This window comes from Drosophila subobscura, chromosome A, assembly GCF_008121235.1.
Source record: "Drosophila subobscura isolate 14011-0131.10 chromosome A, UCBerk_Dsub_1.0, whole genome shotgun sequence".
In the NCBI taxonomy this organism is placed as follows: domain Eukaryota; kingdom Metazoa; phylum Arthropoda; class Insecta; order Diptera; family Drosophilidae; genus Drosophila; species Drosophila subobscura.
Window position 1 is genome coordinate 20,801,996 of NC_048530.1, and position 15,979 is coordinate 20,817,974.

Consider the following 15,979-nt stretch of genomic DNA (forward strand, 5'->3'; position numbering starts at 1 on the left):
TTGACTTCAATGGATTTCTTCCTTCCTCTTATAATGTTTGTTTTTTAAACCAAAACCAATAAAACTTTTTGTTTGACGCATTCCACACACTCTTTTTTCAGTTTCAAAAATTGTGATATTTAGAGAGAGATTTTTGAGATTCTTAACAACATTTCGAAGCACATTTTGAGCTCTTAAAATAGCTTTAATAATTTATTTTACTCACAAAAATGGCAGCTGTCAGTGTGCAGTCTTTGTGGTTTATCGTTATAATATTTATACAATTTATAGAATTTTTACTTAATTAAACTATAGTGCATTTTTCACTCCTGCTCAATCTCCAGCTTAAAAATCCACTAAAATTATAGAAAATAACATTCAAATATAAATAATTACTGCAAACACTTTGGCATAGGGCACGCCCAATTCGGTTTTTATTCGCTGACTAGTTAGTGGCCCACACCTGTCGTTACAAATATAGTTAGAGCAACCAATTCGCTGCAGATGCGCATTATTAATTGTACCTACAGATAAATAGATACAGATACAGATACAGATACAAATGCACCCACAATATGGTAATTAAAACAAGTCGGAGAAGCGTTTTATATAATCTCGCATGGCAAACAAATTGTGTGTCAGTTTTGCTACATTTCGATCCGTTAACAAATTATTTGCCCACATTCGCAACTTAATTAACTTTTGACTCCAAAAATGAAAACTGTCGGAAATGTGATATGTGAGAGGGGAGCATATAGAATTTCTCATTTCCGTCGGCCCAACAAATGTCAGCGCATAAAACAAATACAATTAAATGCGAACAAATCTGCGCAACAAATAATTTAAATATTAAGTTCCACTCAAAATGTCAGGCCATAAATGTTGATGGTAATTCCATTCCGTGAAGTTCATTTATGTCGCTCAATTATGTTGAATAAATGGTTAAGAAAAAGAGCGTAAATATTGCATTAATGATTCTTTAATTATTGCTAAAGCGGAAATTAAAGAAGTCTCCAGAATTAAGGCTAAAAATAAAGCCTGCCTAAACGGACTCCTACCGAAAGTAGATTCGGGTTCGACTACCCACAGGCCCAATTAAATTTAACATTTCTACCTGTACGTGTATGTGTATGGCTGTGTGTCTGTGTGTGTGTGTGTGTGCAGATTTCAGGACTCAGTTCTAGCCGTGGGTTCAGAGTTAATAGGCTGGGTGGGTCACCCAGCCCCCCCCAATCACACCCAATTGATTTCCATTTGGCCGCATTTGTCATCCGAAATGAATCGATATGGGGGATATTATAAATTGAACTGACAATTGCAAAGTTTCCTTAACTGCAGAGTGGCACCGGCGGAGATTACAGGTATTGGGCTGGATGGATTTTGGGCCAATTGCCTATAATTGAATGAAAATTGACTTGTCCGCTTGCCGTCGTTTGGGGCGTCGGCACCTGGGAACTGACAGGCTGCTGGCAGGCTGGCAGGCTGGCAAATTTAATTATGCCCTCCTGGTCGAGCAAATCTTTTGGCTTACGCAGCTCATTTGTCAAATGCTCAAGGTCGCGACAGGCTGTCCTGATGGATCAGTGGACCCCATCAGTGTCGTGTGTACCATTTCTTTTCCTCTGTTCCTCTGTTCCTCTTTCTGCTTGCTGTTCATAATTTATGCCGCCCAATATCAATCATATTCAATCATGATGGACTGCTTCTTGCGTATTGGTCTATTCTGCTGTGTCTCTAAGCTTACCCAAAGCCCATTCCCAATCCCATTGCCATTGCCATTGCCATTGCCATTGACAAATGTTATATAATCAATTTGGCATTATTAATTTGAATACACGCCACCTGTGAGCCAGCCACAAACTCCCAAATGGATGCTGGATGGGGTCTCTATGGGCTCCGGTCAGTGAAACAGGTTCTCCCAAAAAAAGAGTCCCCAGCGACAAGGAACAGAGAAGCAGAGAAAGTCGCAGCTGTTGATACTCTTTGTTTGAATTGGAACAGACAAACCTGTAAATAACTGTAAAGCTCTTAAGAGAATCTCCGACGCCGCTAGCAACCTGCTCTCTCCTCTAGCAGGTAGAAAAGCGCCAGAAGGAGATGGCAACATTTGTTTGTTGTTGCTGACAAACGGTTGGCACGCAAAAGAGAGCGTGGGAGGTGAAGAGCGAGAGCGCAGTCAGCTCATAGAAAAAAGCACCACTGCATTGGTATAAGTGCGCGTGAATTCTGCGTCATGCAGAAATGCAGAATCAGCATTTTGTACAGCTTACTGATCCCCGCGCACACAAGAGGCAAATCATACAAATAAACAGTTGGCGTGAAAAGTATATGCCTCTTTATAGATGCATAATGGTGATGCATCAGTTGACAAGAAAACCAAAAACCGGATGCCAAATATGACCTTTTACTCTAAATATCAGCTTAAAATTAATCAGAAAAATTTAAATACAAAATATGAGTTTGGAGTACCAAAAGTATATCCAGCTTTTGGTGTTTAAGTTTAGAGGACTCTGTGAAATTTAACACACAACTTTTGTGGACCAGAAAGTGTACGTAGTTTGGATGTTTGTGAATAGACCGATAGCAGGCAGGAGCCAGGAGGAGGCACCTTTTGTGGGTGGTTTAATTTCCATTCGAATCGATTAAGTGGGTGCCAGCAGTGGTGTGAAATATACGAGGGCCGAGAAGGCGCAACAACTTTTTCGGTCTAATTTGCAGCAATTTGCATAATTTGCGGTTAAAGGAACGAATTGATACCCGCACGATGGATGGATGGGCATTTTGGCATTTTGTGTATAAAAGGGTCTGGCCCAGCTGCGGACTGCTTAAAGTACTGGACCCGGGACGGCATGGTGGACTCGTCGAGCGCCTTCAGATATCACTGGCGGATATGGCGACTGATTGGAGCGCATCCGGCAGACCCGCAGACGTTGTGGGGTCGCCACTACACAGTCTATGCGATAGTGTGGAGCATAGTCTTTCGGCTGGGCCTGTGGCTCTCGCTGGTGGTGAACTTTATGCTGTCGACGTCACTGGAGTCCTTCTGCGAGAGCCTGTCGGTGGCCGTGCCCCTGACAGTCGAGAATCTGAAAATGTTCAGTCTGTGGCGCATGCGGCGGGAGATCCTGCACACCCACGACATCCTGCATCATCTGGATGGCCGCATTGGCTCGCTCACCGAGCAGAAAATCATTCTCGAGGGCATTGAGCGGGCTAAATATATATTTATGTGCCTTTTCCGTGCGATCGCCGTGATCCTATCCATCGCCCTTCTGTTTCTCTTTGTGTCGAAGGAGCGGCTGCTGCTGTACCCCGGCTGGATACCCTGGGACTACAAGACATCCTCCTTCACTGTCTACTTGGCAACGGTCATGCTGCACAATATCGGCTTCTTTGAGAACGCCATGATGGTGGGCAATGTGGACACCTATCCGGGCTCCTATCTCATCATGCTGGCGGCCCACACCCAGGCACTGGCCCATCGCGTCTCTCGCCTTGGCCATGATCCGCGTCTGACGCGGGATCAGTGCTGCGCTCAGCTGCGCCGTTGCATAAACGATCATCAGCTTATTATGAAGTGAGTATTAGCTGTAGATCAGTGGTCGGCAGGTAGCAGGCACACAAAGAAGAAACGAAGTCAAAAACGTTTCTTGCTTCTCTGCCGCTGCAGCGGCTCTCTCGAATCCACACGAAGCTTTTGCGCTGTGCGTGCGCCGACTGCGCGGCCCGTGAGCTTTTTCTGTGCGCAGAGCAAGAGCTGACGACGCTGCCGGCCGACCTCTGCTGTAGCTGTAAAAATCGACTTGCTGTTGATCCTCTCCATATTTTTAGTCTCTTTCAGTCATTGGAGCACTCATTCTCCATGTCCTGCTTCCTGCAGTTCTTCAGCACGGCCAGCGCCCAGTGTGCCATTTGCTTCTTCCTCATCTTTGTGCGGATCGGCATTATGCGGTCCGTGAACATGATATTTCTCTTCCTCACCTTCACCTTCCAGACCCTGCTGCTCTGCTACAGCGCCGAGCTGGTGTGCCACGAGGGCGAGAGTCTGATGAGAGCCGTCTACGATTGCAATTGGCTGGATCAGTCGGTGGAGTTTCGTCGCATGATCATCCTCATGTTGGCCCGCAGTCAGAAGCCGATGATCATGCGTGCCGGCGTTATTGTGCCCGTTCAAATGAAGACCTTCCGGATGGTGAGTATATCGTTTTTCCCATCACTCACAAACCATAAATATATCGTGACAGGTGTGCAAGGGCGCCTACAGCATGCTGACACTGCTGAACGAAATGCATAACTCGGAAGACGGTTAAAGGCGACGCAACACACACAAAATATGAGCAGCAAAATCGATTCAATAGAGCTTTAGCAACGTAGAAAAGATTTCAGTTTAATTAAATGCAAAAAATAGCAACAAAATGTCACACAAATGGCCAAGAGAAGAGCCTGCGAAGAGCAGCTAAAGTTATAGTTGTTTCTTATAGATTCACCAGATATTAAATACAGGTCTTAAAGTTCTTTTTTTCAATCCACACTTTATAACATTTTAAATCTTTTAATCATTTTCAGCGGATAGAAAGCAATCTTCGATGGCAGCTTCAACGTTCCCTTTCCAATTGCTCAACGATTCTTCGCTTGGAAACTGTTGAGGCAAGGGTATGGCCATGGGGGGGATCCTTAACCGGACTTCCATTCATGCCAACAGTCGGAAGTGTGCATTTTATGAAAATGTCAACCGCTGCCAGCCACCGGAAGCTGTTTATCTCTTCGCCAGTGTTTGCCCTTTTTTGCCCTTACTCGCACGAAATTCGATATCCATTTGGGAGATTGGAAACGTGGGGGCAGGCTTATAATTATTGCTGCATAATCCAGTGGCTCATTTTTAAATGCTGGCATTAACAGCAAATGCCGTCTGTCACCTGAACCACAAAATGCGCCACGGCCCGAAACCACTGAAGCTCCTTAATAGACATTTTAATTGACTGCGAGCAAAGGTGCAGGAGGCCATCATTCCCACTTTTATTTTATAATATTTGCCAGACAAAAAAGAAAACACTCGGAATGCCGTCTGGTCTTTTCACAATTAAATGACAGCGAGCGGCGCTTAATTCGGTTTCATTGCTGGGCTCTGTGGCAATCGATTGCCAAAGCCCACATAAGTCACTTAATGGATATGCGATTAACGACTTAAACTGCTTAAACGATGTGCGATACTTGCAATCAGATACCCGAACACATGAGAAGCTGTCGCTTGCCAAATGGATTTTGAGTATTATTCGATTCAAGTTGCAATGAAACCTTAAACTGATTGGAATTATTATCCGTGCAGCCAAAGTTGAAGCTTAAAGTAGGCAAACTTCTAGCAAAAACTACACAAAATAATCAGGGGCAAGAGCACATCAATAATCTTTTTGTTAAGTCTTGATTTGAATTGCACAAAAGACACACCAAAGCGCAGATCTGGGCATAATTTTATTGAACATTCCAATCAAAAACACAAAAAAAAACAGGAGGAAAACCATAAACTTATAATACAAAATGAATTGTTTTAATAGCTAACAAAGTGCAACCGCATACATGTGTAAATGTAATTGTTTATTTGGCGAGTCGATTGGAAAATGTAACAAATATTTACACACACAAAAAACAAACGCGAAACTTTTGGGCAGCAAACAGGAGGGGGCAGAGGAACAAACAGTGTTCGAGTGGGAGCAGTCAAAATCGATGTGAATTCTCGTGATTAAAACGCCGCAGCTGCAGGGGCACAGTAAATGATAGACTCTACGGCAAAGGTGCCAGCGATTGTTGCTCCTGTTTGCTGCCATCTCATCGAGCGTTGAAGGGAGTTGCTTTAGGGATATTTGACAATATTGTTGCCGCCACCTGGTGAGTGTCCGCCACTTGTTGACTGCTGCTTGGGGCTTGTTGCTGCACTTCCGACACCCACACCAGCTCCAGCTCCTGCTCCTGCTGTTCCTGCTCCTGTTGCTGCTGCTGCTCCTCCTTTTGTTGCTGCCGTGGCCGCCCCTGCCGCTGCCGGGTGATACAAATGCGTGCCATAATGCACGGCACCCGGATGACTGAAATATGGTATAATGGCTGGGGAGGCGCCAGTCATGCCAGGCACTGTCGAGGGCAGGGATACGGGTCCAGGAAGCGGAACTTCTTCGTGGCCATACGGCATATGCGATACATATTGCTGCTGCTGATGCTGCTGCTGCGGGGCATGATAAAGTTGCTGCAGCAACGGCACTGAGCCCGGCTGATAGTGATGGAAATGGTGGAAGGGAACGGGTCCGTGCCCATGTCCATGCCCGTGGCCGGGAGCGCCAGCCGCTGACAATCTGACAACATGAATCGGTGGCGTTGATTCATGCCCCAGATTGTAAGCGGCCTTTGGGTTATTATTGCTAAAACGTGGCAATATGGCAAATTGATGTTGCTGCAGCTGAAGCTGATGATGTTGCGGCTGCTGCTGCTGCTGCTGCTGCTCGGCGGGTGCCTGCACGTAGATTGGATTGTAGTGCACGATGGGTAAGTGCTGGGCGGTTGGACGTGTTGCTGTTGCCGCCTCTGCTGTTGTTGCTGCCACATCTCCTGCTGCTCCTGCTGCTGCTGCTGTTGCTGCTGTTGGCCTTGCTGCCACGGAGTCCGTGGCTGGTGTGTACTTTTGCTGCTGCTGCTGCTTCAGTCGCGGATATGCTGAAAGAAACAACAAAAAGCGTTCAACATCACTCTCAATGCCCCGTCCCTAGGCATTTTTGCAGTCTGTGAAATTAGCGCCACTAATTGCCAACGATGTGCCGATGTTCTGCCATTTTGTTTGGGTCAAAGTACAGTTCCGTTGTGGCAGCTACCTCGCGGCTAACTAATCAGAAAAGGGCATACAAGTTGCGCGGCCAACGCTGCAGTTGCTTAATGATGCAAGCAGGAAGCTGCAGGCTGAATGTTGCCTAACAGAGAGGTACAGTCCCAGCCATGGAAGTACAGTCTCTGCCAGGATGGCAGGGTTGGGAAGTACAGTCTGGGCTGAGTTTGGGTTTTTCTACGCTGCACTCCGCTTCGGTTTGTGCGCCTGCTAGCTGCCTGCCTGCCTGCTGCTTGCTCTTAATATTAAAGCTCTTAAAGTACAGTTGTGCTCGTTTCTTTTTTGCTTGCTTACCGTACAAAGTGCCGCCTGGCTGTTCGGCATAGATAGCTGATGTTTGTGCCTGCGGTGGTTGCAGAAAGATGCGCTGCAGCTGCAGCTGTGGGTGGTGCTGTGGCGCCTGTGCCTGTGGCTGTGCCTGATAGATGAGCTGCTGGTAACTGGGTGGTGGTGGTGGTGGCGGTGGTGCAGCCTTCGCATAGACCGCCTGCTGCTGGGACTGCTGCTGATGCTGCTGCTGCAGCTGTTGTGCGGCGGCAAGCAGCAGACTCGCGGGTATCTGGAAGTATTGCTGCTGTTGATGGCTCGGTGGACTCGGATTTGGTCCAGCTGGGGTGCCAATGCCTGTGAGTGGTGCACTCGCTGCGTCCGACTGATAGTAGGGCCTGTACAAGCCCTGATGATCACGTGCCAGCGGTCCAAGCAGCTGCATAAAGGACTGATGATGCCTCGGGCCAGGCGCTGCCGTTGATGGTGGTGCAGCGCTGCTGCTGGTGGTGCTGCTGCTCGGGCTGGCGGATGGTGTGGGTGGCGCCACCAATAACTGATGTTGCTGCTGCTGGTTCTGCTGCTGTTGCTGTTGTTGCTGCAGCTGCCGCATGTAGGAGAGTGGAATGGCAATGATGTACTGCACACGTGGCTGCTGCTGCTGCTGCTGCGGCTGCTGGAACTTGTGCTGATGGTGGACTGGCAGAGTTAATTGATATTGCTGCGGTCCCGCCCGCTCATAGATGGCTCCACCCTCGGCTTCCACTTCGCCGTAATTGAAAATCTCCCGTTGCTGTTGCTGTTGCTTCTGCTGCTGCTGCTGCTGCTGCTGCTCCGCTCCTAATGAAGCCGACTTAGTGGCGGCTGGCCGCTGATAGAGCTCCACTTGCGGTGGCGCGGCAAAGCTGAAGCGATGCGCCTGCTGGGCGAACTGCACTGAAGGCTTATGCCCAGCACCGGACGGTGCATATCGAATGCCGTTGCCACTCTCTGGCTTATCGTAGTAGGTCTACAAGGGGGAGGTGGAAGCGTTGCGTTAATTAAATGCCTTTCTGATGTGCGTCTGCTGGGGCATACTTGCGGTGCCGCCTCCGCTGCCGTGTAGCGTACGGTTGTGGGTCCAAAGATTTGCGTTGGCGCCTCATAGTAGCTGGCCGATGGATAGATGGGCCGGAACGGTGTCTCCTTTGTGGGCCTGCCCGGAAAGATGGCTCCTGTGGATAGAAATTCGCTTGAAAGTTCGCTCCTCAATGGCGGGACAACTGGCGCTTACCTGTCTGATCCGCTGAATCACGTTTCTCCGTTTTGCTCTTGGCATCCGCCGTGAGGCTGGGCGTCAGCTTGGTGGTGACTGCATCCTCGATTTTGTCCGCGGCCGCCTTGGGCGTCAGCGTCTCGATCTCCACACCGCCGCTGACCGCCACGAGGCAGTACCCGATGACAGCCAGCACCTGCCGAATGGGAAATCAAACAAAATATTCCATTTTATTATTAATCATATTTAAAAACGCAAACAAACAAACAAACAAATCAACTTAAATATAAATTCGCAATTTCATTTCTTTCTCTCCCTCTCTCTCTCTTTTTCTCTCTTTTGCCATATTTATCGTTCATTTGGCGCATTAAATGTCAGGAAAAGGAGCTTGATTACAAATATTTGCTCAGTAATTTAATAATAATTTAATTGAATTGATTTATAAATGCAATTATACAAATTTAATTGTGCCAGCACCGCCCCCCGCCCCTTCTGCCAAACACTCAGCATGCAACGGGCTGCGATTGTTTGCCGCTTTTGTGGCCCATTATTGCTATTATTATGCCACGGCACACACGATTAATAACTAATAATTATGCTCTGTACCCGGCGCCAGCAGTTGTACAATGAACCCACGCCACACAAAAGGTAATTATTTCCCACATTTAAGTTTTCATTGCAGTTTCAGGCTCAAGTTCCTCTTTAAATTCAAACAAAAATGCCACAAGAAATCGCATTTAACGGCGTTCTAAGCTTTCACGTCCGTTGCTCTCTCTCTCTCTTGCCGATCTACTTTGCGCTCTCATCTAAATTCGCCCTCCCCTTCGCACGTTCTGGCTGTGCGTTCTCCACGTAGCGAATTCGCCCCCGCTTGTTCTCGCTTTGCCTTCTCCTGTCGCAGTTGACGTTCCCCTGGGTGCGAATTCGCCTAAGATCGCTCTCCCCTCCGTGACTGGAGTAAGCATGGCTGCGAATTCGCCCTCGCTCGTTTTTGCTGTGCCTAGATATCAGTGTTGCGTACAAACGCAGACATGCGTCAAAAATGCATAGTTATAAGTGGGATATGGCAAAAATGTGCTGATGCTGTTTAAATTGTATGCACAATTGTTCCATTTGCTTATCGGAATCTGGATTACGGACATAATCGAACAAAAAGGACACTATAGATTACGATGCAGCAAAAACTGATTGTTAATTAATCCACCGCTTATCTGAGTCTCTTGTGTGTGTGTCTGTGTGTGTGTGTGCCATTCAGTCGCGTGGAAATAATCAAAAAATAATCGAGACACCACACAGACACATATTATCATGTCCATATATTGGATAGGAGCAAACATTCGGTTAGCTCGCTGCCAATTATTAAGTACACTCCCAATCAAACGAATAGACTCACGAGTTTTCAAAGAGAAAAAAAGTTTCTAAAAATCCAGCAACGAATGATAGTGGAGCAAATTAATTTTTCCATTAATCAAGATTCTTTTCCTTATTTAAAAAGTAAAGAATTCGACTTCTAAGTGGAGAGGTTTTTTTTTTATGAATTATTTTGTGTAAATACCCCAAAAAAAAAGGCCCGTTTTAGCGATCACCGAATAGACTCAATGATGCATTTTTAGCAAAATCTTTCAAAAGCTTTGTATTAAATATTTTTTTTATGATGTTTGGAGCTTAACTAATAATGTTTGTGGAAAATTTTTTTGGAATTGCTCGGTAATGTCCTTCAGGACATTAAAATGAAGGGGATTTCGAAGGGTTCAATTAAAGCTCGCTGCAGGCCTGTCTGATGCAATTATGTAATGGTTTAACTTCCTAAAATTGTTGACAGGACTCATATCCTTTACGTAAAAGCTATTCCCATGCGATCCCTGCAAAATTCTGATCAGGAGAGAAAAAAAACTTCCAAATTAGGTGAAAATTTGAGTCTTTCATCCACTTCTTTATCAATTTACCGTTATATTTCGTGCGAGTATCCTGGTGAAAGTAGCACGACCGTGTGACAAAAATGTTGCAGAATCTCACCAAAGGACTTTAAGAGTAGCTTTCCTACTGATTTACTCAACATCCACGAAACAAATCGGGTGTCAAGTGCGCCATAAAAGCAAATGGAACCCAACACCAGTATGGTCCTCAAAGGACTATTGTAACGAGTCAAAAAATTTTCTTTTTTTCTTAGATCATGAAAGAATAATTAAATCGACCTATTCTTTTCAAATTAAAACTTTTTTATAAAAAAAACGGATACAAAAAATTCGGTTTCCGGTGTCATGACACGCGCGACAACAATGCAAGAATCCTTGCGAGACCCAGTAAGAGGATAACTTTTGTCTAATTTCAATAATACCACAATGCTAATAACATTTTTGTCACACGGTCGTGCTAATTTCACCAGGATACTCGCACGAAATATAACGGTAAATTGATAAAGAAGTGGATGAAAGACTCAAATTTTCACCTAATTTGGAAGTTTTTTTTCTCTCCTGATCAGAATTTTGCAGGGATCGCATGGGAATAGCTTTTACGTAAAGGATATGAGTCCTGTCAACAATTTTAGGAAGTTAAACCATTACATAATTGCATCAGACAGGCCTGCAGCGAGCTTTAATTGAACCCTTCGAAATCCCCTTCATTTTAATGTCCTGAAGGACATTACCGAGCAATTCCAAAAAAATTTTCCACAAACATTATTAGTTAAGCTCCAAACATCATAAAAAAAATATTTAATACAAAGCTTTTGAAAGATTTTGCTAAAAATGCATCATTGAGTCTATTCGGTGATCGCTAAAACGGGCCTTTTTTTTTTTTGGGGTATTTACACAAAATAATTCATAAAAAAAAAACCTCTCCACTTAGAAGTCGAATTCTTTACTTTTCAAACAAGGAAAAGAATCTTGATTAATGGAAAAATAAATTTGCTCCACTATCATTCGCTGCTGGACTTTTAGAAACCTCTTTTCACTTGGAAAACTCGTGAGTCTATTCGTCTGATTGGCAGTGTATACATAATTGTAATCCTATTTTGCATTATTCACCCGTATGAGCGCCATTATGCCAGTTGTTGCCGTTTGTTTATGAACAGCAATACAATTTTCTGTTGATTCACACTTTTTTTCTTCTGTTTTGTTTGCCACGTAATTTTGTTTTCCTGCCGTCACTCTATTAAAATTCGCTTTTCGCACAACAAACAAAACGAACAAAAAAACAACAAAAAAAAAGCAAAAAACGTGCACAAAAAATGCAACTGAAAACCAACAAATGAAGCACTTTTCACAGTTATAAAATATTTATAAAGGATATTTGTGTATATTTTATTTTGTAGGCAAACTAAACGAAAATAAAATAAAACTGTAAACGCATTACAGTCGCGCCCCGTCTCGACGTTGGCAGCTCGCGTGTTGGCTAACAAAGTGAGAGTGAAATTGGTTCGCCAGCTTTGTGGCATTTTATACTGCTGCAAGTGGCAGTGGCAGTGGCAGTGGCAACACAGACGGGGGCAAGCACCTGGCGGTGTCGCTGCAAAATCCAGCTGAGCCATTTGTGGAGCAACAGCTGCAGGCACCATCGTGGCCATCGTGGCCATTAACCGATTACCATTAACCATTAACAGATGTGGACAGCCAGACCCAGACCTTGCACATTGTGAGTGTCCTTTTTGGACTGGCCACAACTGGATTTGATTATGTCTTCGAAGCTGTTTTCAGCTGAATCACGCGTGGCGTGTGCACTTGTCTGCTTCCTACAGTCCCACAGTCAATGCCTCATTAAATGCACACTAATTCTGCATATTACAATTAACGATGAGCCCCAATTGGCATTAACTTTGCACTCATTACGGCTGCGGGTGGGGCAGGGGCAGGGGCAGGGGCAGGGCCAGTTCCCCCTTTTTTTTGTTGCTGAACGAACCGTTTACAACGGACGATGATTTTACGAGTGTTGCCTAATAAAATCAAGTGGCTTTCCGTAAAACTTAACTGTTACTTCGGCAATAACAGCAAACAGAACAGCATTACATTTCCCCCCTTTAGCACCCCCGCCAAATGTCGAATAAAAATCCCCACCCCCTAATTTGCTCGCCAGACATCAAATGTGTGAGTGTGCGGCAAGTTTAAAGTCCCCCGCACACAGTCTTTAGCCTTCGTTCCGGGCCGGAAATAAAGAATATGCCGAGTGGATGTGAAAGTGGCAGTGGCAGGGCAGTGGCAGTGGCTGTGGCATGCAGCTGCCGTGGCAGTGCTTAAAAGGCTTACCTACGGTTACCCCACACACCGTGACTGAGATCCTGCGCTGCCTTTTTTGCAGCTAACATTAATTTAATTGTTCTACGGGGTGCTGTGTCGGTACTAACAAGCTGCCAGGTTGGACAGCTAAAAGTGTTATAATTAGTAGTATAACAACAGGGACTTGCTGGTATGGTGAGAGTGCTGGCAAAGTGGCTGGGATGACGTGTGATTAGATCAGAGGTGGCATAGGAAAACATTTCAGGCAGCGTAACGGGGCTTGTAAACGGTGTATCGGCAGCACGTTGAGCTTTTCTGTGTGTGAGGCTGTGCGCTTTGTTTACACGCTACAGCAAGCAGCTTTGATCAGACAGAGGGCAGAGTGAGAGAGACATAGAAAAGCTCGTCTGGCTTTGGCCGATGCAAAGAGATCAGCCGCAGCGGCAGAGAAACATCTTCGTAGCTGTCGCAGCGGCAGAGAAGCAAGAAACGTTTTTGGGCAAAGCTTCACCCAAATCGAGAGAGTCTCTTCCTGGTGATCGATCTCTATCACTTCTCTCTTTGCGACTGCCAAAAGTGCCTGCCAGACTGATGTACGACCATCCACGTTTCCATGTTTGCTTAGCAGCTTTAAAGCGAGTCCAGTCCATCACATATGCATGCATTCCTGGAAAGAGTGTGCGCTGCCAGCGCATAATCGAATTTCCAAAATGTGTAGCCACAAATAATTGCATCAGACTCGGCATAATGAAATGTTTTAATTTGTTCAGCGAAATATCAACAAATTGGCATGCCAGCGCTTACAAATGTATTCTACGAATTCATGATGGCAAATGGCTGGGTTCTGTCATCAAGCCAATATCGAGTATCAAAGCACAAATGCACGCTGCAGGTCTGCGATGGCAGTCTGTCATTTGGTTCGGCATAATTTATGCACAACAAATAATTAGTGTTGCAGGGGGTGGGGGGAGAGCTTTCAGTTCGAGTTCCAGTTGCAGATCCAAATCGAAGTCCCAGGAAATGGTGATGCGTGCACAAACAGACTTATGCAATCCACAATCGAAACTAAATCAGTGCGGCCAAGTCAATTGGAACGGGTTTGTCGGTGGGCGATTGGAGGAAGTGCCCGAGTAGCCGCCGCATACGAGTAGATCTCTTGGCCAGCGCCAATTATTGTCACGGAAATGCGCCTCAGGTCGTCGCATTTTGGGTGAAATGCTGCAGCACTCTCTTGCACTCCCTCTCTGAACTGGTTTCAATGCATTTTCATCGGCCAGCCTTGGGGATCTTCCAGCCACTTGCCGCCGCGTCCAACGCTGACTTTAGCCATACTCTGCGCATAGCTAACAAATATTTATTTACACATTAAAGCATTGTTTTGTGCCACTAATTAGACATTGTCTTGAACATTTCTTTAACATTTTTCAATTAATTTCATTTAGTTTGAGCTAAATTAAAAAGCTATTAGCCATAATGGGCGCTGCAAGACATAAGCAAAAGTTCAACAAAATACAAATACAAATACAAATGCTACCCTTTCCAACACTGTTTGGTGTTTGTGGATGGCAGCCACCCGAATGTGACTTCCTTCCCATGTGCACAAAGGTGTGCCAAAAAGGGATCAAAGTGGGATCAAATGAATAATTGTTTTTGCTGTGTACACAGCATTTTCTTGTAGCATAAGCATTTGCCATGGCTTACCAGTAATCTCAAATTGTAATTGGCCGCAAGTTATGCCGCTTTTCGGCTGCTTATAAACTTTTGTACACAAATATTATGCACATATATATTTGTGTTTAGTGTAAATCTTGCAGAGCATTTCGGCAACGCAACGCAACGCCTCTGGCGGAAGCGTCCAACCCGCCGGAGTGGTTTGTCAACGCAGGCGAAAGAGAGAAAAAAAACTCAAGCCAAAAACTAAAGCCAAAGCTAAACCAAACCAAACCAGATTGCGTGCCAAGCAGAGTCGTGTGGCAGGCAGCCTCCCCAAAACAGTTAAAAGCAAAATTATTCATTACAATTTCCGCGCTGGCGAGAAAAAACGCGAGCGCGCTCGCGCTCATAAGAGCCCCCGACCAGACCAGGCCAGAGCTTTAGAGTCAGCGACAGAGCAGAGAGAAAAAGTTGTTCATGGAAATGCTTCAAATGCTCATTTGAATCTGCCAAGTAATTTTGCTTGCGGTCTGCCGGGGGGGTGGGGTGCATAGTGTGGAGAAATGTCTCGTTTTCGGCGCTGTTTTAAACGCGCTTCGCCCCACGCCCCTCGCAACGCTCGCGGCAATTGACTTTGAATAAGTTTTCGCTGCATTGAAATGATGCCAATTTCTTTGCTGTTGCCTGTTGTTGCCCAACTGTGGCTGTGACAGTGGCTCACATTAATGTAAGGCGGCAGAGAGGGAGTGAGGCGGCTGCTGCTTAAAGGTAAAGAAATACACTGAAAAAAAAGCACTTTAGAGTTACATGCTAGTCGTTTGAGGGCATCAAAATGTGCACAAAACTGCGCTCAAATTGCCTTTAAATCGAACCCAATATTTCAATAATAAATGTTGTATTATAAACAAATAAAACAATAATAATTCCATGTGGTTAGAGCATCCAACTGCTGGCCTTTTGTGGTTCTTCTCGCTTTGTTTTGTTTTGTTTTGTTTTGCTTTGCACATTTGTTGTTTTGCTTGTTTTCATTTGTTATTTGTAATTAATTTTGTAAATTCTTTTCCTGTTTTACGCAGCTTTTGCCCGTATCATGAAACTCCAACCTCCAACCTCGCCCCCCACGGATCCACTTGACTCTTGAGCCGCCGAGTCGAGAAACTTTCTTTAATTTTAATCAAAAAACTTTTGTTGTTGTTGTTGCTGTTGCTTTTGCAGCTCAGCTCAGCTCAGACTCTGTTCTGTTCTGTTCCGTTTTGGGTCTGGCTGTGGGCGGCTGGAAAAAAGCGTTTAATTGGACAAGGGAATACACACTACAAACAATCAAGCAACAAAAAAGCAAACTGAGAACTGAAAATGTTTCGTAAAGAATGAAAATGAAAACAGCGAGTGACAACTAATTTAATCAAACACAAGAGGAAGGAGCCACAAACCACTAAGTGGCAGTGCAAGTGGAAGATGTGGCAATGGTTGAGTAAAAAACAGAATGCAAATAGGCGAAATCGAGGCATATTTGCAGAACTAAATGGCAGACAGTGCGCAAGTAAAGGCTGGCAAGGCGTTGCTGCATTTATGAAACATTAACATCAACTGGCAAATTAGCTAAAAATCTGTGCTTTGATCCCCTTCAGCGTACTGGAAACGCATTAAGCCACACAAAAAAAAGGTTCTTTAACAAACAAAACAAAACAAATGCACAGAGACATGACATTTATGTTAACATAAATCACAGGAATCTGCAACTGACGGAAC

General features: G+C 45.1%; 2 protein-coding genes across 2 annotated transcripts; one reads left to right on the forward strand and one right to left on the reverse strand.

The window, feature by feature from the left end:
- The first annotated feature begins 2,825 nt into the window (after positions 1 to 2,825).
- On the forward strand, positions 2,826 to 4,319 carry LOC117903197 (putative odorant receptor 19b). The gene is made up of 3 exons (XM_034815082.1): positions 2,826 to 3,556; positions 3,811 to 4,171; positions 4,224 to 4,319. Exons 1-3 carry the CDS (start codon positions 2,829 to 2,831, stop codon positions 4,287 to 4,289), a joined length of 1,155 nt encoding a protein of 384 aa, XP_034670973.1. The 5' UTR covers positions 2,826 to 2,828; the 3' UTR covers positions 4,290 to 4,319.
- Positions 4,320 to 5,472: 1,153 nt separating this feature from the next.
- Positions 5,473 to 11,752, reverse strand: LOC117903190 (mediator of RNA polymerase II transcription subunit 15). Its single transcript, XM_034815048.1, has 5 exons — positions 11,393 to 11,752; positions 8,385 to 8,562; positions 8,189 to 8,325; positions 7,139 to 8,120; positions 5,473 to 6,678 (listed from the first exon to the last, which is right to left on the reverse strand). The coding sequence occupies exons 1-5, from the start codon at positions 11,405 to 11,407 to the stop codon at positions 5,828 to 5,830; spliced, it is 2,163 nt and encodes a 720-aa protein (XP_034670939.1). The 5' UTR covers positions 11,408 to 11,752; the 3' UTR covers positions 5,473 to 5,827.
- Between the last annotated feature and the right edge of the window lie 4,227 nt (positions 11,753 to 15,979).